Here is a 27,788-nt window from a genome sequence, read left to right as displayed (position 1 = left end):
CCCCCCCCCCCCCCCCCCGCCCCGGCACCGGGACCGAGACATCACCGGCCACCGCACCGGGACCAGCGCCGGGACATCGGGCAGCGGCACCCCCGGGCACCGGGACCGAAGCCCCCCGGACGCCGATCGCCGGGCTGCGATGCTTCCCGGGGCGGGTCCCCTCGCCTTCCTCCTCCGGTGCCTGCTGCTCCTCTTCGCCTCCGAGAGCCGAGCCCGGGCTCGTAAGTCCCGTCCCCCCCCCCCCCCTTGCTCCCCTCCCGGCTGCGCTGGCTCCCTCCGTGCCTCAGTTTCCCCATCGCCGGGGTCCCCAAAAATTTGCGGGGGGGCGGAGGTGGGGGGGGGTTTGCCGGCATGGCTAGGGACACGGGGAGGCTCCTCGCCATGGCAGGTGCCGGTCTCCTCCGTGGCCAGGATGTTCCAAGCCGTGCAGCAAGCCAGGTCCCCCATCCTACCACGGCAATCCTGCGCTCCTGGGGACGTGGCCGTGTCCCCCTCCACCTGCTGCTGTCCCCGGCTGTTTTGCGGGGATGTACAGCGCCGAGCACGCTGCTGCGTGCTGGTGAGGGGGCTGTGGGGTTTCGTGGGCTGGCAGGGACGTGCTGAAGGTTTGGGACCCCCCCTTCCGTGGGCTAGAAATCGTGCAGGGCGGGGGGGGTGAATTACAGCCCTTCCCTTGCACGGATCCCACCCCACCTGGGTGCATCTCCCTTCCGAGGGTGGATGGGGACATGGGCAGTTTGGGGCTTTTCCCCATGTCCCTCCGGGGTCCATCTCCATGTCCATCCCTTGTTCTCTCCTTGCTCCTGCTCCCAGCTGGCCGATAAGATTTGGGATGGGGAAGGGAAGGGAGGCTCAGCACTTGCTTGTTACAAAAAGGCTTGAAGGACTTGGCCAGGGCTGTTTAGCAGCTTGAAGGGTGCTGGAGGTATTAATCGGGGCTGGGAGGTGGGTTTGGCTTGGGCAAAGCACTGGGACCCCACCAGCGGGTGCTGGGCACCCCTACAATATCACAAAGCCACCTGAGCACCGAGCAAACCAGAGCAGGACCCGTCATGTCCCCACATTTATTCTCCCCTTTAGTGTCCCGAAATCCCAGCAGAGTCTGTCGGTGGCTGCATTAGGGTGATTTACGACTTGTCCACTGCCAGCAGTGCATTAGGCACTCGGCAAATAATCGTCCTCCCGGAGCGCCGACCCAAAATGTGAGCACTGGATTGCTTGTCCCAGCGGTGGGGTGTGCTGGGGGGGAAAGGCAGGCGGATGGATGGGGCTGTGCAGAGCCTTGGAGAGCAAAATCCAGGTGAGTTTGGCTACTTGCCCTCCCCTGCGCTCATCGAAAGCCGCTGAGCTCAGACCACAGCATCCGTTTCTTGTGCGAGGGATGTGGGTCTGACTCCCTGCCTCTGCCAGGGCTGCATTAACTGTCGTACCCGGGTTAGGAGGAGGATGGAGACATCTCCAGAAGGTGAAACAGATGCTAGGTGAGGTGCTTGCTCTTCGGAGGTGCCTGCTGATGGTAGCAGAGCCCCTAAATTGGGCATAAACCATGATGAATAGGGGCAGTAGGGGTTTGTCGGCTTTGGGAGGAAGCACTAGGGTCCATTTGCAGGATTTATAACGGTGTTGAAGGGCTGGGGACTGTGGGACAGGGACAGGGTTGGAACAGGGAGGTCCAGGATCGCCCGCCAGCTCCGCATCGCTTTGACTGTGCTGCCGGGTGCATCCTGCAGTGTGGGGGGCTTGGCTGGGGCTCCAGGTCCCCTGTGGTAAAGGGCAGGGGGGGTCTTGGTGACAAGGTCCTCATCAAATCGTGGACTTTTCTCCACCATCCACCTCTGCAGCTCACTGCCTCACATTTTTCTTGTGGCCAAGCGCTCAGGGAGAATGAAGACAGGAATAAATTAGTTATGAGCAGGCTCATCAGCCAAGAGACCTACAGTGTCGTGGCTAAAAATAGGTGAGAAGCAGAAACACTCGGGCTCGAAGGCAAGTCAGAAAAGAAGAATTTGCCCACAGAAACAGGCTATTTTAGGGGATTTACACTCTCAGCTGAAACAATATCAGAGGCACAGGTTACTGGGCCGAATGTGCTGCAGTCCATCCGCTATGAGTAATTCAGCGGCAATAGTTGAACGCAATGATGTTTTGGCTGGAGGCATTTAAACACCAGTATCTCTGGAGAGCGCGGGACAGTGGTTTTTCCCCAGGAGCTTGGAAGTTGCCGTTTCATTTCTTTTCAACGTGGTTCCTGGAGAAAAAGGGGTTCATGGGATCCATCTGTCCTACAAGTTCAGATCCATTGTGATGAGGGACTGAGCAGTCCAAGATGGAAAGGACCAGGATGAAAAATAAATCCTACCGGTAGCCATGGTAAGGGAGAGGAGAGGGCTGCATGGCCCGCTTTAGACAACCGTGCATCCCCTTGGGAAGGAACGGGGGGAAACGGGGCCCTGTCTGCTGCTCGCAGAGCCCACGGGGATGCTCCGAGTGTAGGACTTGGCTTCTCCACCCTGGGGAGCTCAGGGATGCTTCATGAGACTGCATTTGCAGAGCTGCAGAGTTTTCCAGGCTCCCAAAGTCCTGAGAAGAAATTCCCAGCCCAGGACTGAGTGAGGCGAGCACATGGGAAGCGCTCTGGATGTGAGCGGAGTCGTTAGGATGCTATATGTCAAGGGCCCGGTGTGTTTTAACCAGCCCTTCTCAGCTAAGTTGCATTTTAAGCCCTTCATAAATACAGGGCTGTCATAGGAGTGCCTGGACTTTCTGTACCAGACAGTGCTTTTTACACTTTATTTATGGCCGCTCTTAAAACTTGCAAACTGGTTTGCATAAACACACCCCCGCACGCCAGGCGCAGTGCTGGCTGGCAGGTGCGTGACCTCCGAAAAAGCTGTTGGGGCTGGGAGCCTGGTTCAGATGTGCCCTGCTTGGGAGAGAGCTGTGGGGGGATTGCCCAGGGACACAGAGGTGGGAGAAACCCCTGTGCCATGAGACAAAATGAGAGAGAAGTGGGGCGAGACCGGCGGGATGTTTTGGTAGCATCCTTGTTGGAGCCAGTTTGGTACCTGGAGTGAAAGTCCCTGCTAGGGAAACTGAGGCACAGGGCTTTCCAAGCTTTGGGGTCTCGCGGGTGCATTAGCCCCTCTGTAGCCACGAGTCAAGGTTTTACCTGCAGCAGGGACTCGCCTCTGGGGACTCCTCAGTGTCCTGTAGCATGGAGGAGCTCCAATGTAAGTCAGGACTGATGCGTGGTGATTCCCTACGTGCGGACACCTGGCTGGGTAATGGGTGTGCGAATGGCAGCCGTTGCCCGGGCTGATGGAGCAGTGATGTAAAACCAGCTTAAAACCAACCATAACCCATAATGACCCTTGGGTCTGGGAAACCCTGATGTGGGAGTGGGGGATGTAGGGGCAGGGTCTTGCACGTGTGTATGTGGCTTGACTTTGTTGAGCATCAGTCCCTGTATCCAGAGGGAGGTGCAGTGAGCACGGCTCAGCCTGAGCCAAAGGAGGAATTGGCACCAGAACATGGTCTTTCAGTAGCCATCACGCGTGCGAGTTTAATAGCTCACCTTGATTCCTGCTGCCATGCTCGGGATCGGTGCAGGAGACCATCTGACCTGTTTTGGCCCCTGGTTCAGCCATGGTCAAAGTGCCCAGGCAGTGGGACGAGTCACACCACGTTGGGAAACCCATGGGGACATCCTTGTCTGCTGCAAATGTGGAGGGATGCAAGGAACTAGCTCAAATGGGCTGTGCTAGCGGGTGGGAGAGCTTCAAGGTACACATCTCATGGACATGCTGGCCCAAGGGGACTTGTCTGTGTCCAAGGCCAAGAGATGTTGGGGGTGGTCTGACCAACATCGGCCAGTTTGATGGTTCAACAAGGAGTCTGTGGGGTCTTGCTCGTCTCCCCTCATTTTGTCGTCTCTCACTGGATCTAGAGCAGGTCATGAAGACGTGGGATGGCATCTCATTGGTGGCTGATGTATGAAGCTGTTGAGATACATCCTAAAGAGGCGTTGGGGCCATTCTGGTGGCGTGAGAGAGACATCAGCAGTCACTGAACACAGTGCAGGATGGGTTTCTCCACGCCATTCTGTTTGTTGCCCTGGATTGGTGTCTCTAGACGATCTTGTGAAGATGCTGCTCCAGCGGATTCATAGAGTGTCTCAGAGCCTCCGCGACAGTCTCTTGGGGTTTCAATCTCCTGGTAGCTGGAAAGCTTCCCGCAATACTTATCCTAAATCTTCCAGGCTTTTTCCCAAGCTGATTGCTTCTTCTTGTCCCTGCTGTGGCTGGAGATCACCCTTTTCTTGGTAAGAGCCTCTTGCCTTCCCCCCCCATCGTACTTTCCATCTCATATTACATACCCTCCTTGCTGTCCAGGATGCAATTAATGATAATTAATGACAATTAATGATAATCAAAGTAAACCAGGGCCTGGGCACAGCCTCAAGCATTGACCAGGGGTGTCCAGGCTCTTGCTGCAGGTGCACTCCCCAACATGGTGTTGGCTGGTGCCAAATTGGGCTTTGCCAAATGCCTGGGGACAGCTGGGCCAAGGCGGTTCCAGCAGGTGGGTATGGACATGAGCAGGGCCAGGCCACTGGCCCCAGACCCTGGCCTGGGGTATTCAATGATTTGGATGTAACCAGGTGGTCCTCACCCAAGAAAACACTGGAGCCGTGGCAGAAAATGGCTGTTGGAGGGGGAGGCAGGAAGAAACCTTCCTCCTCCATGATGTCCCCAGCAGAGCCCCTTGGGGTGGGCAAGGCAGAGCAGCTCCCACGTGGAGGAGCTGCTCTCTGCAGCATCTCCCACCCTTCCTCTGGGCATGAGGCCACAGGACTTGCTGCTGGGCGGCAGAGGAATCATTTCCATGGCTTTCAGTTTTTTCTGGTTCATACAACCCATAATGGTACTTGGAAGAGGAGGGTCTTGTTTCGGGGACTTCTTGTATTTGAGAAGAAACTGGTTAGATGGGACCTGTCCTTGGAGCTGTTTGCAATGGGGAACTTGCCTCTTTCCACCTCTGCTCCTGCTTCCAGGTCCCATAGGGCCACCTCCAAGCGTGGAGCCTCTGGCTTGCAATTGGCAACCTCTGGTTGTGTCTCCAAGGTGGCATGGACCAGGCTGGCCTGCTGTCTTCTCCTGTCCAGGGATGGCATGGTCCTCGGGAGTGAAAACAAGGTGATGGCTTCATCTGGGTTTTTGGTACTGCAGCCTTGAAAATGCTCCACAGCTCAGGAGCCCTCTCTGGAAAATGAGAAGTAAAACAACGTGACTTTTGTGAGCATGCTGTTGCCGAAGACGCAATAAATAAGGAGACTGAACGGCACGGGAGCAATTTACTGCCACAAATGGCTTTTCACTCCAAGTGAATTGGGAAGATATCCAAAGTTTGACCTCTGAAAATGAAATTATTAGCCTGGCATGGGAAAAAATGATCCAGAGCCTCCAGTTTTTAAGCCTCGTCCTTCCATCCATCCCCAGCTTGCTTTTAACCAAATAAGCCGGCGCCTCTTGCCAAATACGCGGCATAGTGCTACTGAGATGCGGACAAGTGTCTGCTGCTGCCCAGCGCTGCCAGTCGGCTTTAATTTTACCAGCAGGCCCTTTGCAGACATGAATCAGGCTGCTTTCGAGGGCTGGACCCAAACCAGGGCTCCACTTGTGATTAAATGTTTGAACGAAGCAGCCAACTGGCATGGGAGCCTGCAAGCTGAGCAGGGCCGCGTCACATGAAGGCAACTTGATTTCTTCACCCTCAGCGTAATTCATGAAGATGCTGCAAGCAGGGAAAAATGAAGTCATTTTCTCACCCTTTTGCAAAATGATGATTATTATTTTTTTTTTTTAGTTTTGTGGATTTTTTTTTCACTCTCTTCTGGGTTTCTGCAGTTTCCAGCCACATGCTCCCTATTCTTGCGTGGTTTGCTGTAAGCTCATGTCTTGCATGGCCCGGAATATGGCTTTGCTGACTTGTCAAGAGGTTTGGAGCAAGCTATAGGGATGATGTAAAGACCTGAGTAGGGAAAAGGAAGGAAGATGCCTCTGCCTGTCCCTCTGATAGCATCCACCCCAAAGTTATTGGAAATCTCCACCTCTGCAGATGCAACGCTGGCCGCACGCTGCTGTGCTTGGGCCAGGTGGTCTGGACAGCTGGTAGCCACCTCCTTTGAAGGTACAACTTGGAGAATCATGTGCTTGAAGCCATCAGCTCAACGAGGAGCTCAGGGCTGCTGGCAGACCCATAGGGCTTGAGTTGGAAGGGACCCATAAGGATCACGACAGACCCATAGGGCTGCCCTTCCTGATGGCCACAGGGTCTGGCCGTGGTAGAGCATCACTGGGGTTCATCCTGAGGATGGTCAGGAGCTGGAGGAGGGATGGCAGCCCACCACAGCGAATTTGTATGAGTTTTGCCTGGTTGGTGGGAGAAACACATTATGCAGGTGGCATCTCCATCTTCGGCAAGGTGGGACAACGCCGGCCAGGCTCTCTAAACTACTGCTTTGCCCCAGGTGACAGAGCGGAGCATGGGATGGCTTTTAGCATCATTGAGGTGGTGAACGCCACTGAGCTCGTTTTGGGGACCCTCTGCTATTCATCGAGGAGTCCTTCCAGCAGCGTAGTGGGGTCAGCACCCGCTAGCTTGCCCAACTTCATGTGGCGGGTGGTGGGAGGTGGGCACCATGCCTTGGAAAACAGCTCTCTCCCCTCTCTCCGCATCCCCAGGGCACTGCAAGGTTTTAAAAGACCCATAAATGCTTCAGGGAGTGTAAATGTCTCCACTGCCTTTGAGCAACGTAATCGCCCAAACTACCTCAAAACCCCTCGATGACATAACCTTTTAAATCACCTTCAGTTTTTAGTGGGGCTTTAAGCACTGAAACCACTAATAACACATGTGGGCAGGTGTGTACTTATTCATGAAAGAGCTTAAGCCCTGGTGCATCCCTGTGCCTGGTTGGGGCTTGGGGACATGCCATGGGAGAGCAGGAGCAGCTGCCGGGCTGCAGTGGGAGTTATGGGGTCCAGGTTCCTGCAGGTCCAACCAGGATCACAGCTCAGTCCTGCAGGACCAGGCGATGCTTTTTGATGTGAACATTAAGGATGACTGAATTGGGCTTTCTGGCCAAAGCCCTGTGGTTTTTGGTGGTGATTATGGCCACGGTTTGTCCCACAGGTCCTGCTGCAGGCTGGGCTCATCCTGCCAAAGGGTTGGTGTGTAACCAAGGACTTGGAGATGGAGGGGGTTGATAGGAACTTGCTAAAATCCAGGGAGATGGGAGATCTCCGAAGGGGATCTCCTTCACCAGTTGTGCTGGGCACCATCTCATCCCTCTCCCTGTGCCACGGCAAGGTTAAATCCATGCCACTGTAGGCAGGGCTGGATCATTTCTGGGACAGACACCTCCAGTTCAGGAGCACACCTAGAAACTGGCTCTTTTCACGATGATAGGATCAAGGAGGAAGAGGAAAATACATGGTTTTATGCTTTTCGGGGCAAAAAGTGAATGAGGTGAACTTGCTGTCCCCATGGACAGCCCCATAATTGAAAAGTGTGGTTCAACCCACTCCAGCCAGACCAGTGCCATGTCAAGCCCGGTAAAGCCAAGGTCCTGAGCCTGGTGGGATGGGGCAAGCCAGCACAGTCCTGCTCCTTAGGCGTGATGCTGGGCTGGCCGCGCTTGTCCAGGGATCCTTGAGAGAATGAGCTGAAGCTCTTAGGGGGAGCAAAAGATTTTCCTTCAGAATGTGTTTCTACCCCAAAATGTCTTTTTTTCTTCTTGTTTTGGGTAAGAGTCTCCTAAATTCAGGTTCTCCTATCTATCTCCCCCACCGCTCCCAGCCCTTCCAGTCTCCCTGGGGGAAATTCAGTCCCATAGCATTGCCCCGAAATCACCTGTCCATCTTCCAGTGAGCACTTCTACTGACCTATTTTAGAGTGACAACTCTAATTTTTGCCTCAAAAACATCCATTCTGTTCCTTGCTTGCAAAGGGATTCCAGCTTACTCAGAGGAGTTGCTGTTTGGGTCAGATGGGTTCCAGCCTAAAAAAACAAATCATAGCCAAAAAAAAGGCTTTTGGGGAATGTATTCCATCTGGGGTTTGGTGGATGGGGTGCCGCTCATGGGAAAGAGCATGAAGGCACAGAGCTGTCCTTGCTCTTCTCATCACGGAGGAAGGACAGCTCTCCCAAGGACCATCCCCTTCTCTGACATAGCTTCTCCTGGTTGACTTTCAGGGCCAGATATGTTCTGCGACTTCAATGGCAAGAAGTACAGCCCGGGCGAGAGCTGGCACCCCTACCTGGAGCCGCAGGGGCTGATGTACTGCATCCGCTGCAGCTGCGCTGAGGCACGTCTCCTGTGAGGTGCCACGGGAGGTGGCTGCTGCGTTGGGGCATCGCTTTGGCAGCTTTTAAGCAGATTGGTTCTGGTGTCTAATTTGACCAGAGAAGCCCTTTCCAGTCCCGTAGGAATGCTGGATTAATCGCTTTCCTTTTGAAAAAGGCCCCCATCCCCCTGAGGGTGTTGGGTTGACCTTGTGAGGGAGCTGTCTCGGTAGCATTGGTGGGCTGTGGGTGGAGGTGGGTCAGGGCTGCTGTGGGACCATGGGTGGTCTTTGATGATGAGAGATGAGACCATGAGCTGGCTGGGTTTCAGCCGGGGATGGAGATATCCTTGGCTGGGCGAGCTACACCAGCACAATCTGTCGTGATAATGTGGCCATCATCCAACATCTTCCTCCTCTTGCAGGGGGTGAACGTGTAGCTGAACGAACCGTCTTTCTCTCTGTCTCTCCCCAGAACGCCAACATCAGGTGCTACCGGATCCAGTGCCCGGCTCTGCAGTGTGCCAGCCCCGTCACAGACCCCCAGCAGTGCTGCCCGCGGTGTCTCGGTGGGTGGACGTCTCGTGGGGAGGGGGTGACAAGGTGGCCGTGGTCCTGCAGGGCGTACCTCAACTGCAGTCACTTGAATGCTCACGCCTGGGGCAGTGCAGCGATGCTGGGTCTGGCCCTGTTCACAGAGTCACGGCAGCAACGGCAGCTCAGGCTGCTCGCGTTGCTTTTTCCCACCCAAAAAATGTCATTTTGATGGAAAAGGGCTCTCTACCAGACCACTTTCTCCAACTCCACCCCATCCCAAGAGCCTTGTAGGGACAAAATGTCAGTTCACAGTTCAGTGACAAACCAGAAGCCGGCACTTTATTCAGATCATTTGCCAGCAAAATGTGTTGGATACAGGAAAAAAAATTTGAAGATTTTTAACAAAATTCTTGATTTTTCCCTTCCCCTGAATGTGATGACCTCCAACATCAGTTGGAGTCAGATCAAAAGGGCTAAACATTTTTTTCTAATTTTTTTTTTCTAATTTCCCAAATCGCATGTGGTTTTTGACTAGCTTTGCCACCACTCTGGCATGGCGTGGGACAAGACCCCAGGAGGTCATACTTCCAGGTTTTACCTCTATTATGAATTCAGCATGGTCAGGGAAGCCCCATTCTCCAAAAGCTTTTGGGTACATAAATCCCCATGGGTCATGCAATGCCCTGGCCACTTTTTCATGGTAACTGTGGTGTGTAAAGAGCTCCTTATCTTTTCGGGTCAGACTGATGGGGAATATCGTGAGCGCCCACACTACATGGGAGCCGGGTAGGGGCTGGCTCTCACCCTGCTGCTTTCTCATCTTTTTTTCCAGAGCCACATTCCCCTTCTGGCCTCCGGGCACCCGTCAAGTCCTGCCAGTACAATGGGACGACTTACCAGCAAGGCGAGATGTTCACCACCAGCGAGCTCTTTCCCAGCCGCCAGCCGAACCAGTGTGTGCAGTGCAGCTGCTCCGTAAGCTACCTGCGAGCTCATGGGAGGTGGGGAGGGCTGGGGGTCTGCTCCTGCACCCCAACAGTGTCCCACCAGATCAAAAACCTCCTGAGGACCATTGGGGGGTACCAGCCCATGGTGGGATGGTTTATCGTCAGGATCAGGTTATCAGTGCAGGAGACTGAACTTCTGCTGAAATGGTGCTGGGTCCTCCCTGCCCAGCGACTAAGGACCGCCGCAGAGCTGAGTGCTTCTCCCTCTGCCCAAATGCGCTTTCTGGCCTTGACCCCGAGTAGGGTGTGCTGCAAATGTCCGCTGGGCCCTGGGGTCAGAGCACAAAGCACCCACCTGCATCTCCTCCCCAATAGGAACAGCACGAACAAGCTGCTCCAAGGGTGGGTTATTCACTGGAGAGCCCACAGGGCAGTTCTGGGTGGACACACCTGGGGCTCCTTGGGGTGGGCAGGGGGACAGCCCTGTCCCCATTTAGCACACCGGTGGGTGCATTTGCCTGCTGCGAGGACCAGTGCTCTGGGGCTGTTCCCGCAGCATCCAGCTATCCCGTCTGCCCCACTGAGGCATCGTATGGCAGATGGCCGGCAGCGAGGACAACCGGGAGCTTTTCTGCATTTGTGCTTGCTGCAAAGCAGATGGGGTTTGCAGCCAGGGGAACCTGGAGGAGCTGTGTGCCTGCAAGGCAACACAGATGCGAGGTGCCAGCTCTTGGGCTTCAGAAGTTCTTGGGATGTCGAGCCTGGTGTTGAGCTGGGGAGATTGAGCTGAGCTCCAGAAAGGATTTGGTGGCTCCCAACTGCTGCTGGGTGCCTGGGTCTCACGGTGCCTCCAGCAGCCAGCTCCTGCCCTGCATGGCTGGAGCTCACCCCCTGATGCAGCCAGGAGATGACAGCAGAGAGACGGGGCAGTGGAGCCTACCAGTCAGAGATGCCAATGGGCAGGCATCTAGCCATCTTCATCCCCCTTGCTTGGATTTAAACGGAAGCTGAACCCAAGGCTGAGACATGCTTGAGCACCAGGAGCTGGTCTCGTCTGGAAACTCCTGCAGTGTGTTCACCAGCCCTCTGGGCCGTTGTGTGCAGAGGTGTGCCCTGGAGAAGGGCTGTGCATGTGCTTTCCAGGCTGCCTACAAAAAACATTTGCAGGAAGCATCTGCCTTTTATGCAGCGTTGCAATGACCTTTCCAGGACCATTGCATGCCCATCTTCCTTGATGGTCCTGATTGCCCCACCTGAGGGCTGTGACAGTGGCCAGGATGCTCTGTGGTCCTCAACGTGCATCCCTGTGATGGATTGCCAGCACTGGAGGGATGTTCTTTCTCCGTGAGCTTCCAGCAATGCCCTGAGACAGGGCTTGGCTCCACTCCACCCAGCCCCCTCCCACAGGCTGAGATTCTGTGAAAAACCATCAAAAACCGAGTCCTGACCCTGCTGGGGATGCGTGAGGCAGCCTGGCCAGCAGCAATGGGGAAGGTGCATGGAGTGGGCCGTGCGTGCCAGGAGCTGAGTGTTGGGAGATAAATGGAGCAGCTCCTCCTCCTTGAGAGGGAGCGAGGAAGGGGGATTTAAAGTTCCAGTGCTGGACTTGGACGCTGTGGGGAACTGCTCATACCAGCTGCAGCCTCTGCCATAAAAAAGAAGAGGGTTGCAGACGTGGCTTTCACCGCCCATCGTACAGAGCCCTTGGATGGGACCAGGCTCCACTGGTCTGTGCTTTGCTTGCAGCAAATAATTGGACTAAGCTTGGCCTGGAAAGAAAAAGGGGTGAGAGAGCCCAAACCACCTCCCTCTCTCCTGCCAAGAGCACACACATGGTGGTTACCATCAGCTGATGCTTGATAATAAAGTATCCATGATACCAGGATAGCTGCTCTGAGCCTTTGGTGCTTGTGCAAGCCTCGGAGCTAGGTGGCTTGGAGCTAGGTGGCAAGAGGAATAGCTTAGATGTAGAAATTATACAGCTTTTGAGGCTGGTTCCTCTCTTATGGACCCCAAGTGGATGCCAGGCCACCAGGCTGGGGACAAACGCCAGGAAGGAGCCCTCAAATCTGACTGTATGTGCCCACCTGGCCCTGCTTTCCCACCCCATCTGCCACCATCCCCAGGAGCCTGTGGAGCTCTGTGTTCCTTTCGGAGGCACTGGCTTTCGCTCAGGCTCTGTTTATTCGGCAGGATAATGCCTTGGATACAAAAGGGAAAATAAAAGGATGGCTGTGGAGCCTTGCAGTGGCGGGGTCTCGCCGGGCTGTGTCTGATGTTGTCAGCTGCTAGAACAGCTGCGTGAACAGCTGGTCTAAACCTCTTTGAAAACTGCCCTGAGACCAGAGCCTCCGGGATAAGTCCTGCTTTTTATGACATTTGCTCTTTCCCGCCCGAGGCAGGTCTTTGCCATAAGCTGCCGGTCAGAAGGAGAAAGAAGGAAGAGGCTGGATGGCCAAACCCTGCTCCCTGCAGGTCTGAACCCCATGGAGGTCCCTGAAGCAGAGAGCAGGGTTTGGTTTGCAGCAACCTCCACCAGCTCCTCTCATTTACCAAACTTTTCTCCTCTTCATGTCCCCTGCACAGCGGCTTGGCTTCTTGATGGTGGAAGAAGCTGCGGTGGTTTGGTTTTCTAAGGATAACCTTGGCTAACCTCTTGGTTTCAGTTGACTGAGAGCTTGGGGATACCCCAGAGAAAATTGCTGCCTGGAGAAGAGGACCTTGCTGTTGAGGTCTGGCTGCTGAACATCCTTAGCCCTGCAGCAAACAGGTGCAAATCCATTGACTGGGATGCACTGAAGTCAAAGCTGGCCTTGGCCCGTGGTTTTCAGCTTGAATCACTACAGCAATGATGTTTTCCAAACTAACCACCAAGTCAGTGGAAGAAGGTCTACATCTGAACGTCCATCCACAGCTCTTGACCCAATGTCTTTGTGGGCTTGGCGCTGGTGTTAATGAATAACCCAAGACAGAGGGAAGGCAGAGCTGTGCCGTGGACCTGGGTCTGGGTTCAGCATCACGCTTCCCCTTTCCACCTCTCTCCTCCAGGTCCTTGTCCTGGGACATGTCAGAGAAAAGGTTCTTGTGCCACTTCGAACTGGTGGGTGTTATGCAGGTGTGTTGTGGCTGTTTCAGATCCAGTAGCACGAACGATGCCTGAGAGGAAGGCACTGCCTCCCCCTTTTTGGGGAAGACCACTCCACTCATGAGCATGTGGACTGGCAATCAGTGGACCAGCCATGCCAGGGGAGGACACCACTCACCGTCCTATACCCTGCAGGGTGAAGAGCGTGGCAGGACCAGATTTTCAGCTTTCATCAGTTGCTAGATGATTGGTGATATCTGAGGATGGACTGTTGGGGGGGGTCTTTTGATTTATGCTAGATCTGCAACTTGAAGTGCTGGCACCCCAACACGGGGGACATACAGCCCTGTCCAGATCTTTATAATGCTGACAATGCTTTTTTTTTCCTCCTGCCCTCCTAGGAAGGCCAGATTTACTGCGGCTTGGTGACCTGTCCAGAGCTGTTGTGCTCCTCTCCCCTAACCGTGCCGGATTCCTGCTGCCAGGTCTGCAAAGGTAATGAGGGGCCCAGGAGCTGCTCCTTAGTGAGGGGTGGGAGACCCCAGCTGGTTGCCACCAGCTGGCAGGAGCCGTTTCAGGCCACTTTAGCAGGATTTTGGAAGCCTGTGCTGTAAATCAGGCCACTTGCTATGTCTTGGTTGCACCAGGAAACAAAAGATGAGGGCTCAGCTTTTTACTTGCATGCTTTCCCTCCCACACCTAGCTGTGTCCTGCCTCCCTGCAGCCCATATGCTGGCCAGAGCTGAGCTTTTTGCCCTGCCACTGGTGCATCATGCAAGAGATGTGACCTGCATGGAGGGTAAAGTCCTCCAGACCACTCACCCACCAGGATGGAGATGGTTGTATGGACCATGTAAAGATGGTGCATGCTGCTGTTGTTCCAGGGAAGTTTCCAGGACAGTCAGGGACAACCCCCCCGCTTCCACTCCAGTACAGCGTGGCTGAGTTTCACTCCTACAACTCTCCGTGGGGGAGAAACTCTTGAATTTGCTGCTGTTTCCCCTGACTCACACCTGGGAGGGTGAGGAGAGACTCAAGCTCCATGTCTCCAGATGAGACAGACTCAAGAGCGAATGGGCAGGTTCACACCTTGCTGACAATGAAGTCACAGCATAAAATGACTCTTTAATATGAGAAATATTTATGAAGCTGGAAAGCCATGGTGGTCTCCTTGTCATGGTCACATAATGACCTTCTCCAGGTGCCTCCTCCAAACTCTCCCCTTCTGCAATTTGTGTTCCTCTCTCCTAGTTTTCTTTGGTGCAGGTGGGGCATGTCACTGACTGGGTGAAAAATGTCTTTGGATTTGTTTTTAATGCCAGATCATCTCAATCATCTCATACTCTACCTCTGGGCTGTTTTCATGCCACCTAACTTCAGAAGTCTGCAAAGCCATGTCTTTCTTGGAGATGAGGTCTTGTTAATAGTCAGTGGGGATAAAAGGGGTTTTGGGGTATGGCCCCAATTGGCTTTGGGTGATGTGAATTGCATATTCGAAGCTCTTCTCTCTCCAGACCTCGCAGGTGGGCCAGCACCCTGAAGAGAGCTGCTTTTAGTCAGCTGGTCCCCAGAGAGCAGATCCTCATTCAGCCCTGCAGCATTTTACAGGACAATATTTTTTCCTTGCAGATGGCTCATATGAGAAGTCCACAGAAGAGGAACCCCTGCAGTTAAACAGAGGTGTTGTACGTGATGTTTGCATTTTAAAACTTAGATTATTACTTCTAGCACAGCCCCATTAAAGAGCTCAAAGAAAGCCATTTGCCCTTGGCCATAGTCTTCTACAAAGCAATGACCCACAGCAGCTCTAGGAAGGCAGTCAGTTCCTTGGATAGCAGAACGACAGACACCTGGTTTGCAGATGAATTGTGTCTGGGAGTTGACTTTAGGTGAGGGCTATCAGCATAGGCTGAGACCTCAGACCACCAGGGAAATACTCCTGTCCTCTTCCTCTGATGCATCTCTGATGTCTCTGGAAGAGCAAAAGACATGTGGGAACTGGAAATCTTGGGCACTTCTCCTCCTTGTTGGCCAACCTGGCTGAGGTTGGCCAGTAGGTTAAAACAGCTGAGGAACATGGACAGAGGAGACTCAGAGGTGACCGGCAGCCAGATGTGACCTTTATCCATAGGGTCAGATGGTCCAAATCTCTCTTTGGGGGCTTTTGCTTCAGGAGATGGTGTCTCCTCTCCACCCTGGGCTCAAAGGTGTCCTGCCTCCCAGCCGTAGCTCCCACAGAGCAGCCAGTGCTGGAGCTGCCCACCAGCATGCTTTCCCCAGGCTGTTTTTATCGGCAGCCCCAGCAAGGAAAAAGTGACTCCTTGACTGCTGAGGGTTGATTCACAGTGACATTTCAGAGCTGGGCAGCCCATGCCAGGTCTGTGGGATTAGGTCACTTACAGCTCCTGGCCCTGCCCTTTTCCATACTGCTGGATGAAACGCCAGCATCACACCTCCACCACCTATAAAACCTCCAAAATAGACACAAGGGGACCCTTTGTGCTGCATGTCTTGTCCGGCGGTTTGCTCTTGGAAGCCCAGGCTCTTCCAGGGATTTCAGTCCTGCTGGCTGGCCGTCCCACACCAACCCTCCTGCTGCCAGCCAGGTGAGAGGGCAGGATACAGCCTGTCCTTACCTCTCTGATCCTGGTTGGGTTGCACGGATGCTGGTCCTCAGTTTCCCGGCACGCATCTAGAAAAGACCAGCCCATTTGCCTGCCTGTGTTAGTGATGTAGGACCTCACCTGAGGGCATTGGGTTGAGCGTGGGACGAGAAGGGTGCTGCCCCAATGAGGGTAACCTGCTTGCAGCATAGGGCGGACATCAAGGTGGGGCATTGGCACAAACTGCTCAGGGTCCCTTAGGTGGTGGCAGGCACCGAGATGGCTCCTGGGTCATTGCTCATCCCTGTGTCCTCTGGACCTTCCACTCCTGATGGAAGGTGTGCAGGACACTGCATGGCTTTTTCCAGCATGCTTTGGAGTGAGAACAACCCAACTGCCTGGGTCTGAGTCTCCTTCTTTTCTCTGACTGCTCACAGAGGCACTCGCAAGACCAGTGCTTGGGGGAAGCAATGGGCAGGAAGCCACCCGGAGCCACCATGTCCACTGTTCTCAGTTCTTCCCTGGAGTTCATTCCCAGGAGCTTCAAACCCAAGGGAGGAGGTGGCACGACTGTGAAGATCGTCTTGAAAGAGAAGCACAAGAAAGGTAAGGGATGGAAGAGCCAGGCAGTCTGTAGGTGGCCTAAGGTGACTTCTCCAGGACTTCGAATTCTCCAGGGAATCAGTTTCAGCAGCAGTTTTCCACCACCAAGTCCCACCTCCCACTCCTCCACAGCCAGCCTCACCCAGCTATCTCAGCTCTGGTGGCCCACAGCCCCATGGCTGCACGAACCTATCACTTTCCAAAAAGGGTTGGAAGGAGACTGGTCCTTGGGGTGTTTTGGAGATCTGGGACTCCAGGTGGTCCTTCCAGGACAGTGCCGCAGAGGTACAGGATGTTCCTCCTTGCACCTACCCACCACGTGCTGGGTCTGTTCCACTGCTGTGGTCCTCCTTCTGGAGGAGAGAGTAGGAAAGTGAGATGAGGAGGCAATCCCATGGAGCCAAAGGGGAAAAGACAGGTCCCTTCTGCTCTTGTGGGCTCTCCCACCACTGTGTCTCCAGAAGGGCTCTTTCCAGACCTTGGAGATGAAGCCCTGGAGGAAATTTTGGGACCTCCAAAAATTTTCATGGAGGAGTCAGCAGGTGGCACTCTTCACTGTGCTTCACGCCTGTGACAGCCTTGGAGAGCCCCTGGGCTTGCAGAGGCTTGGAGGCAGGTGAGGTCCTGCCCACACTTACCACTTGCCCCCACCAGGGTGGTTGACCCCAGCAGCCTCCATCTCCTGGAGCCTGGTCCCCCTGCCCCATGGCACCTCCCGGGTGGGATGGCTGCAAGATCCCAGTGTCCGCAAGATCCCAGTGTCTGCTGCTGCCAGAAGTGCTGCCAGAGGACCATGCTCCTCAAGACAGCAGGGCCACCCTTTTCCGAGGTGGTGAGATGTCCTGAGCTCCACCAAACCTTGGGTGTAGAAAGAGGAGGAGGATTTATTTCCACCAGCAACTCTTTTCTCTCTCTCCTCCAGCTTGTGTTTACAACGGGAAGACCTACTCCCACGGGGAAGTGTGGCACCCTGTATTCCGGCTCTACGGCCTCCTGCCCTGCATCCTCTGCACTTGCAGGGATGGTGTCCAGGACTGCCAGAAGATCACGTGCCCCAAGGAGTATCCGTGTGACTATCCAGAGAAAGTAGATGGGAAATGCTGTAAAATATGTCCAGGTAGGTAGGATCCCACCTGCTCCTGCAGCTGCCTTCCAGTTCCTTCCTTTAGCCTTGATTTAAAGCCCCAGGCAGACAGATGTGTAGGGGTTCACATCGCTGGTGACTTGAATTCACACCAGGTGAGTTCAGCAGGGTAAGCACTGAGGTAAGAGTTGGCCTGTCTTGGAGGGCAGCAGGACTGACCCAAGGTGAGGAAGCCGCACCATCCCCAAAGGTTGCATCTGTTGGGTGGGTTGGAGAAAGATGCCCAAGAAGGGCCATGCTAAGAGTCTTCAGACAGATAGAAGATGCTTTCTGGGGAGAGGGCATGGTCTGTTCTCCAGACCTCCAGCTGGGACAAGAAATCATAGGGTTGAATTGTGACAGCTGAAATGTAGGTTTGAAATTAGGAGGACACTTTCCGGGTGCGGGGTTATCTGTGGCACTCATGGTTTGTTTGAATTTGAGTTGAGGTCCCCATCTCTGGAAGGGGAGGCTTAGGCACACAAGTATTGGGGTGGGCCAGGTAGGACTGGGCTGGTGCTGGGACTGGGACATGGTGGAGAGGACCTTTTTTTTTCATGTTCAATGGGTTTTGGATCTCTCAGCTGCTTCTTGGTCTTTAGAAAGCTGTTTACCTTAAACCACAGACCTGGCAAAGATGTGGCAGGGCATGAGCTCTTCTGTTCCCAGTGGAGAATGTTTTCTAGGTTATACCTCTCTGTACTATCATTCAGCAGTAGATGTTTAGATGATGGACCACCCACTGCTTTCCTAGAGAGACTAAAGATACCTGAGTGTCTCTGAGCCTAACTGCAGATGCAGCAGTTTCTGGGTGATCTCCTCAGATGTGCATCTTCAAGGTGGTTTTGTGGAGGGGTCTCACCAGGAAGAACAAGCAAGGGACGTTGTCACATTTAAGAATGGGGGCAAACAGGCTGCAAAATAATTTCAGCTGGGATTTTAAAGGTTTTCCAGCCTCTGAGCAGGGAGGTTCTGGGATGGCCTCCCCAGGGAGCGAAGGGCAGAAGCTCAGCTTGTTTTAATAAGGTTTCTGATATGTTTATGAGCAGGATTTATGACGTGGTGCCTGGTGGGAATGGGATGTGATGACTGAGCAGAGCCATTTCAGTCTTGCATTCCCATTATAGTGGGTCTTTCTGATTTAAAGTCTACAACTTTCTCTGCTGGGATCTCTTGTCTGCTGTTCAGCCTTCATTTATTTCCAGTTAAACACTCTGACCCAGCCAAAATGTTTTTCTTCTTGCTTTCCAGTACTCATAGATAGCAATCACACACACATACACATTGCTCAGCCAAGTTACACGCTTGTCCTTTGCTTCACTGCACAGAGGTTTCGCCCATCGTCTTTTTCCAGGCAGTTTCCATGACTGTCCTCCTCTTTCCTTCTTTGTACCCAGTAGCTTGGAGAGAAATGCTGAGTGATTTCTATTTGCAAAAGGGATCCTGATCGAAGGGGAATTGCTGCGATGCACTGGTCAGATGGGGAGACCGTCGCGGCTGCTGGGGGCAGAGCTGGTGGCCAGGACCCCTGGGTCCCTGCTCCTCCTCCCCAATGCTGTTGGCCATGGAGTGGCTCCAGCGTGAAGCTCCAAGGTTGCTAAATACCTGTTGTACCTGCGAGGACGTGTGGTTCCTTCCCTGTCGTGAAGGTGGGGCTTCCTCGATCGATGCAAAGAGCAGCCCTGGAGTGGGTGAAGTTTAATGGTCTGGGACGGAGGTTTTCTTGCACCCAGACCCCGTGATGAGGGTGGTGGGCTGTGGTCGTCCCCTTTGTGTCACACTGAGCCTGCAGACCTGAACACTTGTCTTCCCGTTGCTGAAAAAGCCCTGCTTTGCATCCCTTTAAATTGGAATTTCCATCCCCTCCCTGAGAAGAGTAGCTCAGGACCGCCCCAGAAAGCACAAGGGAGAGCAGAATCAGGCCTAAAATAACTGTCCTACTAAAATAAACCCCACGCGTCTATTTATAGCCAAACTTTCTTTCGAGTAGTGTAAAAAGCTTCAGCATCCAAAATGACTGGGAGAACAAGGCTAAATTCAGCAGAGCTGGGCTCCTCTGCGTTCCAAGGACCACAACCAAAGGCAATAAATCTCCTTCCAAAACCATGGGGGATTCTTAATTACTCCAGATACATTAAAAGAAATTAAAAAATTAGCAGCTCTCCTTTACCAAGGATGTTGAAAAAGTCACGTAGGGTCCCCCCCGGTGCTCCTGGTGTGGGTCTCCCCGCCGTTGCACCCCATGCTGGGGGGGTCTTGGGCTGGGACTGAGCCCACCCGCGGGGCTGAGCCGGGCGCACTGCCCAGGCAGCCCAGCCACAGCGCTGGCTCCCGTGCTGCGGGCTCATCCTTTCGCTTCGCTGACATTGCTCCTCCGGGATGGCAATGGGAGCGAGATGAGAAGCTCAGAATCCAGCCTGGGCTTTGCAGTGATGATGGCAGCAAGGTCCCTGCAGCGGGTACGGGGGATCCAGGTGGAGAAAATCCCCTTTCCCCATCCCCGCTGGTATAGATGCTGCCAAAATCAAGGGGAATGGAAAATATGGGGATGAGCAGGTCCACAGATCCTTTATCAATATCTCCCTTTGCTGCTGATCTCGGCGCTGGGAATCGGACCCTGGGAGACAAGGTCCCATTCAGAGATGCAGCTGTGCCACATCAAACCCAACAGGATGCCTTTCCCTTGACCTGGGTGCTGAGATGGCTCCTCCAAGCTCCTTCCTGCCCCTATTTAATGAACTCTGTCCTTGTTTTTGCCCAGAAACCAGGGTCAAACCCACCGATGAAATAGTCACCACCCGGTGTGGCAAGAACCCCAACCGCGTCCTAGTGTACATGTTTGTGCCGCCGAGCTCGGAGACCTCCAAGGAGATCCTCAGGACCATCGCGATTGAGAAGGAGCCTGCGGAAGAGGTGGAAATCTACAACTGGAAGCTGATTAAAGGTGAGTACCGTAATGAAACCAGCCAGCAATGGAGGAGGTGTGTGTGGAAAACTGGTGCTTTCCAAGCTTTGTTCAGTTTTTCAGGCTTTTCTAGTGGTGCTCCAGACCTTGTGTAATGAGTCGAAACCTGCTGACAGCAGGTTGGCTTTTCTAACTCCCCCCTTTCACAATCTTTTGCTGCAGTTGCGTGCAGACCAGGGGCTGGAAACCACTTTTGGCCTCAGTGTACCCCACCACAAGCTGCAACACCATCCAGAGGCACAGCACGTGGGCAAACAAGGCAAGGGCCATGGGGCTGCTCCTCCAAACCTATCTTTTTCTATGCCAAATGCACATGGAATACAAACCAAAACTTTGTTCTGGTCACTCCATATTTTTGCTTTTGCTCTTCTCCCCCCCCACTCCATCCATCACTGCGAACAAAGCTTGCAGAGCTGCTGCAAAAGTGCACACAGAGGGGAATGAATTGCCCCCAGTTCACTTTTTGGATGGGTGGATTTGGATGCTCCTGTTGGTGTGCCCTCCAGAGGTCAAAGAATCTCAAATACCCTGTCAAATGACACCAGCGTCTTGCTCTCTCCCCATACCTTTAGCTGTGCAACACTCTTATGGACCAGAGGAGCATGTCTCTACTAGGGACACTTGGTCCAGTAGATATTTGTGTTGTTTCTCTTGGGCCCAGGAAAGCATTGCAGTGCCCCAACCCCAAGTCTCCATTGGACATACTCTACCTCTTGCAAAAACTTGTGCCTTGAGCACTTGAGGTTGGTCGCACCCCACCTGCTGATACAGTGACTCTCAGCCCCTGTAGCTGGGTGTCTTCTGGACACGTGTAGGCAGATATTCCAGTCTTCTGGATATGTTTGTGTCTCACCTCACTCCCTAAGGAGACTTCAGCCCTCCTGGAGCTGGCTCTTCCCAGCCACCGAGGGTGGGCACACGTGGATAGTAGCCGGAGAAATCAAGTCCAGAGATGGAGCCCTGGCTGCCACCATGTTTCCACCCTCCCCCTGCCACCCTCCATCCTCCATGGTGCCCCTCTCCCCGTCCTCCCCCCCGCCTCGGCAAAGCCTCCTTCACAATGGCACCTTGTAGCTGGAGGACAGCTCTGAGCCTGCACTGTCTGGGCCCCACCATTTCCTCTCCTCGCTCCTTGGCAGAGGTCGCCACCCAAACCTTCTTGCCACCTTCTGAGGCCAAAAGCTTCGCGTCTGCACGGAGCTCCCGAGCCCTGCCAGCCAAGGACAGGGGAGGCCCTTGTCCCCGAGGCCAACACAGCTCTTTTGCTTGGCAGAGCGAAGTGTTACTATTGGGAAAGAGCATGAGCTCAGTCACATATGGATTCCACCTCTCCATGGTCCATCACTCTACCAACAGAGCAGCGTGTGTGGAGAAAAGAGGCTGCAAGTCGCGCCTGGAGCCTGTCCATCTGCCTTTGTATGGGCTTATGATACCTACGTGGCCTCATCTATTTCTGTGCCGGGACAGTTTCCTCCACGAGGCAGGAGTCGGGAGGAGAAACCGGTGCCAAGACCCAGCCGAAAGCTTTACCCAGCTTGCTGGTGGTGCATGACCAGCCCCCACATGAGTTGTGGTGGAGGCTTCCCCATGTTTTTAGGGGTCTGAACACCTCAGGGGTTTTGAAAAGTGACTTTCCGATGTTTTAGAGCGGGAATTGTCATGGGGAGTGAGGAAAACAAAGGAGCAGGCAGGATCAGCATGGCTTGAAGGGTCTGTCCTTCAAACTCCTGCCCTTCACCCTGCCTCGCTGGAGGCCTGGGCTGTACTGGAGGCATGGTCCCCCCACGGACCTCTTTCCCATGTTTACCCTGCCAGGCTGTTGATTAGAAATTAACAAAAATAACTCCTTTCTATCCTGAAAATCTGCAGCTCTGGGACCTTCAGCGATCCCCAGTGTTTCACCACACTGGTGTACCCTCACACCTGGGCTGGAGGGGACCTGTGGGTTCCAGAGCAGCCATCCTCACGCTCTTCTGGCATGTGCTTGGATCTCCTGCCATGGAGACTCTATGGGCCATGTAATCTCTTCTGGAGCCACAAACTCCTTCTTAAGGGAAGACTTTTCCCAATGTGCAGCCTCCCTGCAGCTCAAGCTCATGCCTTCTCATGCTTTCCACCACAGATGTGAAGAGCAGACTCCTTTCCTCTGATGCATCTGAAGAAGCCATCAGCCCCTGCCACTGTCCTCTCTTACACAGTTTAAGCATTTGATTTTTTTCAGTCTTTCCTTGATGTTAGAAATTTCTGGTCCTTTGGTCCTTCCCGTAGCTCTGCTCTGGACTGTCTCTATGCCTTTCTTGAAGTCCAGAGACCAAAACGGGGTACAGGGCTCTGGTCAAAGTTTGTGTCCTGCTGGGATGGGTCTCATACACCCATGCTCCCATCTCCATCCACCTGCTGAGGCTTTGTTTTGGAGATGATTTAGGAAGTCCTGAGACCAGTTTCTTGAATTAGTCTCACTTCACTCCCCAGCCCAGCATTAAGTACCACACGTAAAGAGTCACATTGGTTCCCCACGAAGTCGGCAGAGAGAAGCAGTGAAGGTGTGTCCTGTCCTCCCATTTTAGGATGGGTAGAGTGGCACTGTGGAAGAGCCTGTCTCTCCCTTGTCTCTCCAAAATTAGGAAAGATGATTTGCTCCCTTGGAGATGGGGCTGGTCCTTAATTCGTTCCTCGTGCTCTACTGGACTCTGCTTGGTTTTTGGTCCTGAGGCAGTGCCTAAAGCATAGAATCACAGAATGGTTTGGGTTGGAAGGGAACTTTCAAGGTCATCTCGTCCAACCTCCCTGCCATGGGCAGGGACATCTTCAACCAGATCAAGGTGCTCAGAGCCCCGTCCAACCTGGCCTTGAATGTGTCCAGGGATGGGGCATCGACCACCTCTCTGGGCAACCTGGGCCAGGGTTTCACCACCCTCAGCGTAAAACATTTCTTCCTTATTTCTAGTCTGAATCTCCCCTCTTTTAGTTTAAAACCATCACCCCTTGTCCTATCACTACAGGCCCTACCAAAAAGTCTGTCCCCATCTTTCTTATAAGCCCCTTTAAAAGCACCAAGGAAGGTGATAGGTGCCCAACAGCCCCACCACCTCCCTCCATCTCATCCTAAACTTTGCAAAGAACGATCCTGTCTGTTGGACAGGATCTGCTTGCCGGGAAATGGCGTCACCTTTTACCAGCCCCATCCTGTAATGCCTGTTTGGCGGATGGCAGGCGCAGTGGGCTATTCTTATCTGCGCTGCCTCGTGCTCTCCTTGTGCGTGCTGGAGCATCGTCTGCATTCCTCCGCTGCTTCCCAGCTCCTGGCATCTGTCAGAAATGACCATCCGGGGGGCCAAAGGTCTCAGCCAGCTCTCTGAGGGCTCTTGGGTGAACATTATCTAGGTCGGTTGATTAAAAGATGTTTATCTCTTGTAGCTCTTGTTTAAAATATCCTCTTGGTTACTAATGTACTGGAAAGTGCTTCATCAGCCACAGGGACTATAAGCACACCCTCCTGCTCCTTTCTAAGTATAGACCAGAAGGATTTATTGAACACTTGTGCCTTTCTTGCGTCATTAACAGTTTTATTATCTCCATCCAGTATCTTCTTTTGTTACTGGTAGGGCTTCTTTTCCTGACCCACTTAAAGGACTTATTAATAGTCCAAATATCCACATATTTCCCCGGATGTCTTTGACTTCCTGTATTAATTTTCCACAGTCCATAACATCTCATTTATATGGATTGCTAGCCGGTTCCCATTCGTTACATACTCTTTTTATGTGTAATTGCTGCTGGGAATTGGGGAAAATCTCTTAACCAAATAAGGGGGACCACATTGCCTCTCACATCTGCCGACAGCGAGAGGCTGGATGCACAGGGAGCCTGGTTGAGAGGTGGGGAAGGATATGCCAGGCATACCTGCCTGGTTTGTCATGCTTCACAGGCGAACATGAATATTCTAACCCCTAATCCCACAGAAAGGTCGCTTCCGTTGCTAAATGCAGGTTCTGGTTTTCTTGGGTCAAACGTCTGAGTCAGGCACCTCCGCTAACGGGATGATGCTGGCACAGGCAGAAATACCGATCTTTGCTGAGGTCATTCATGTTTTTTTCTGTCCTGGAGGAGTGTCAGGGCTGGGGGCAGAGAGATGGAAAACTTTGGTCCACGGCTGCTTCCAGGAAAGGAAAACATCTGAGGATGGAGGGGCCTCTGCGGTCGGGGAAGATAGGTGGTTGAGAGTCAGCAGAGAGGACGGCGATCCCAAGATCCCGTTGGTCTCACCTTTATTTCTATTACAGTTTTAGGGGAGATCAGACCTCCTCCAATGTGAGATGCTTTTTGGAGCAACAAAAATCTTATTGCTTTCACCTGCTTCGTGGAGTTGTCCCTGCCGTGTTCTGATTTAGCGAGCAGTTACTGTTTTCAAATGAGATTTCTCCTGGTCCTTGGCCAGCCCTGGATTCACTCCCAAACTCCCACCAGGCTTCGGCAGCAGGCCCTGCATTGAACCAGAACCCTGGGGCATCCCGCGCAGGCAGTGTCCCTTTTGCATCCCAGGAGGGGACAGAGGTGTGCATCCGAACCTGCCTGAGCCTTAAATTGAGCGTCGCAGAGTCTGATGCCCTGTGTTTCCCTCTGCAGGCATATTTCATCTGATACAGACCAAGAAGATCAGCAAACAGGAATTCAAGCAAGAAGCGCAGAACTTCAGGCTGATCACCAGGACGGACGAAGGTAGGGAGAGAAAAAACCCTTTTCCCCGCTCCTCTGGCAGACCCTGTCCCAAACAACCCCGTGTTTTGCTGCATAAATCCCAGCACGGTGTGGGGAGCCAACCGCAGGGAGAAGGCTTGTGCAAACATAGCCAGCTTGGGGCTGACCTGTCTTCACACGCATATGCAACACTCCTGGTTAGCAGTCACATTTTCACTTTATGGTATCAGAAAGGGCAGCCAGCTTTCTAAAAGTGGATGCGCGCTTGTGAAATCCAAAGGCTTTGTCTCTCCAGAGCCCGTAAAACTGTTTGATTTTTATATTTAATCCATCTGGCATTGCAGGGGAAAAAAAAATGATGCAAGGGATTTGAAAAAAATAAACTCTTGAAATATTTTTAAAAATCATTCTTAATGTTCTTGGATGTGCGTAAATGTTACAAAAAGCAGGAATGCCAGTGCACATGCCGAGAGTGCCTGTGCGGAGTGAAACTGCCGTGCTATTTCCCGCTGGCTGCCTCTTCGCCTGGGCTGGGTTAGAGTTTAATGGGTTAGGTTCGGATCGGAGCCATTCCCGTATTGTCCAGCACCCACGGGTCATCGGGTCAGCCGGGAACAGCTCTGCTGCCCAGTGCATACCAGCACACCCAGTGCCCCAGGGAGGGTGGAGATTTGTTTTCACCTCCAATCCGTTCGAGACAACATCTCTTGACCAAACCCTGGGGGATTTTTGAGTCCCTGCTCCCCAGTTGGGATTCGCACCCTGATGGGGTCTCTGGCACATGCCCCCTTCTTCTTGCCTCAGTTTCCCCTGACAAATAACCCTCTTGTGAAACCATCCCTCTGCCGTTGCCGCAAGTTCTAGGAAAGCATTGGCCGGTGATTTCTTCACAACAGGAGATTAATTCAGCCAGAAAATATGCCCCCCCCCGGGGATAACGACATTAGGGCTGCATAATCCTTGCTGGGATTATGGGGGAAGTGACCACCTAGAGGGAATGTACCTCCAGCCGCCTCCTGCACATACGGGGATGATGGTGGTTGGGGGGGGCAAGGAGAGGGGTTGGGGAGCTTTGTGCCCAGTTTTGGGGTATTGCCCAGTTCCCTCCAGTGCATGGGCTTTGCAGGGAGTCTGCAGCTCACCGGTGAGGCTGGGGGGGGTTCTAGGGGGGTTTCTTCTCCTTCTGCAGCAGGAGCTTCCCCTACCGTATGTGGTTGCACAGCCCTGCATGAAGAGCCAAGGCTGGGGCAGCAGCAGAAAAATGGGTACAAATGTGGGGGTTTTGATTAACCCACCCCAAAGAAATGGGGCTGACAGAAGGGAGGAGAGAAGCATACCTGCCCATGGCCTGCGAAACGTGAATTTTGGCTTTCTGATGAAGAGTCAGAGGACAAGCAAAATGCTTCTTCCCCCTGAGAGGCAGGGAGTCAGCACGAATCCCAGACACGCCAGGGAGGACATGGCCCTAACCGCTCATGTTAAAGCATCCTTTGAGGAGGCAGAGAGGGGGATTTATCCCTGTTTCAGACTGAGCTCCTTTTCTTTTAAGAGCGTGCAAATGGTTTCCAGGGAAAGCATTGGAAATGCTGTCAATTGTGCTGCTAATTGCATTGCAAGAGGTATATAGGGCCCCTCTTGACCTCAAATACCATTTTAATTGCAAGATGGCAAAGTCTAGGACTGGATTACGGGACCACTGATGAGCTGCTCTGGCCATGGCCAGTGTTGCGGGTAGACCTCTCTCCCAGCATGGTCTTTGTGGGTCCTCCAGTGCAGAGGGTGCTATGCGTGGGGTAAATTGTGTTTTCCTGCTCCAAGGGTTGTTGCTAATGAGTGTCCGTCTCTGCTCATCCAGGTCACTGGAACATCTTCCGAGCCCAGACATCAGAGCTGAGGATGACAGAGAGCCCAGAGAAAGAAACAAAGAACTTGTAAAGAAAAAAACTTTAACCTAGCTATTGATTTATCTACACACACACACACATACACACATACACATATATATGAAAAAAAAGTTGCATTATTAAATAGACTGGCACAGCAATAAAGGATACACTAGTGTAAAGTACAGAAACTCCAGCAAATGAACCAAATTGAACCGCGTTGAAGCCACAGCTGTGGAGGTGCCTCTCTCCAGGGGGAGAGTGCAAGAGGCCGGCCGTCGTCTCCTGCTACCGAAGATGTCGGGTGTGCAGAGGGAGGAGGGAAAGACGGCGGAGATGTGAGACCTGGTGTGATGTGAAGAGGTGGGATACATCCCTGACACCCCGGCATTTCTGAAGAGCATCAGGAGCTAGCAGTAAAGCAGAATGTGACCATGCTTTTTACTAACCGCTGGCATAAAGATGACCTGCAAGGAGAGAAAAATCATCCTTATTTCTTTTCTTGGAGCCCCTGTGATCTGCAAAGGGTTTCTTTGGCTGAATACCCTCCAAAGGGCATTTGTTGAAAAATCTTGGGACTTTTCTCCTCTGTTTCAGCTGGGAGGATTCTTTTCCTTTCTTTGCAGGTCACTTGAAGATGTAGTTTTTGGGAGGACCCACCTGCTGACAGGGTCTGAGACCCAGAACACTGCACTAAGGTCGCTACTAAGCATGTTATTATGCTATATATTTATATATATCCTACATAATATCTACTGGGCTGTATTCACAGGAGGGGCATCTCCCAAAGGGCGAACAGGACCATTTCTGCAGCGTGGGGAGGAGGGTGTGCAGCAGCATCACCCTCCCCCTGTCTGGAAATAGCTTTGGGGGATTTTCAGGTTGTTTTGGTACATGTATTTATCCCTGGTTTCTTATTTTATTCTGTTTTGATAAATCTATTTATTTGGAGATCCAGATCTGTCCGATAAATCTGATTAAAGCGTCTTCTTGATTCA

The 27,788-nt window shown here is 53.1% G+C and overlaps 1 protein-coding gene across 1 annotated transcript; it reads left to right on the top strand.

Moving 5' to 3' along the window:
• The first annotated feature begins 25 nt into the window (after positions 1 to 25).
• On the top strand, positions 26 to 27,788 carry CHRDL2 (chordin like 2). The gene is made up of 11 exons (XM_052812969.1): positions 26 to 221; positions 8,258 to 8,370; positions 8,822 to 8,915; positions 9,716 to 9,858; positions 13,317 to 13,410; positions 14,545 to 14,600; positions 15,956 to 16,124; positions 17,044 to 17,238; positions 20,006 to 20,188; positions 24,836 to 24,928; positions 26,763 to 27,788. Exons 1-11 carry the CDS (start codon positions 140 to 142, stop codon positions 26,840 to 26,842), a joined length of 1,302 nt encoding a protein of 433 aa, XP_052668929.1. The 5' UTR covers positions 26 to 139; the 3' UTR covers positions 26,843 to 27,788.

Source organism: Harpia harpyja, chromosome 17 (genome assembly GCF_026419915.1).
Source record: "Harpia harpyja isolate bHarHar1 chromosome 17, bHarHar1 primary haplotype, whole genome shotgun sequence".
Classification (NCBI taxonomy): Eukaryota; Metazoa; Chordata; class Aves; order Accipitriformes; family Accipitridae; genus Harpia; species Harpia harpyja.
Note: the sequence above shows the minus strand (reverse complement) of the source record. Positions and strands in the feature narration are given on the sequence as shown.

Coding starts and splice junctions, on each gene's coding strand:
- CHRDL2 (XM_052812969.1), top strand. CDS start 140: ATGCTTCCCGGGGCGGGTCCCCTCGCCTTCCTCCTCCGGTGCCTGCTG. Junction 13,411..14,544: donor CTGCTGCCAGGTCTGCAAAG/GTAATGAGGGGC, acceptor TTTTCCTTGCAG/ATGGCTCATATGAGAAGTCC. Junction 20,189..24,835: donor CAACTGGAAGCTGATTAAAG/GTGAGTACCGTA, acceptor TTCCCTCTGCAG/GCATATTTCATCTGATACAG.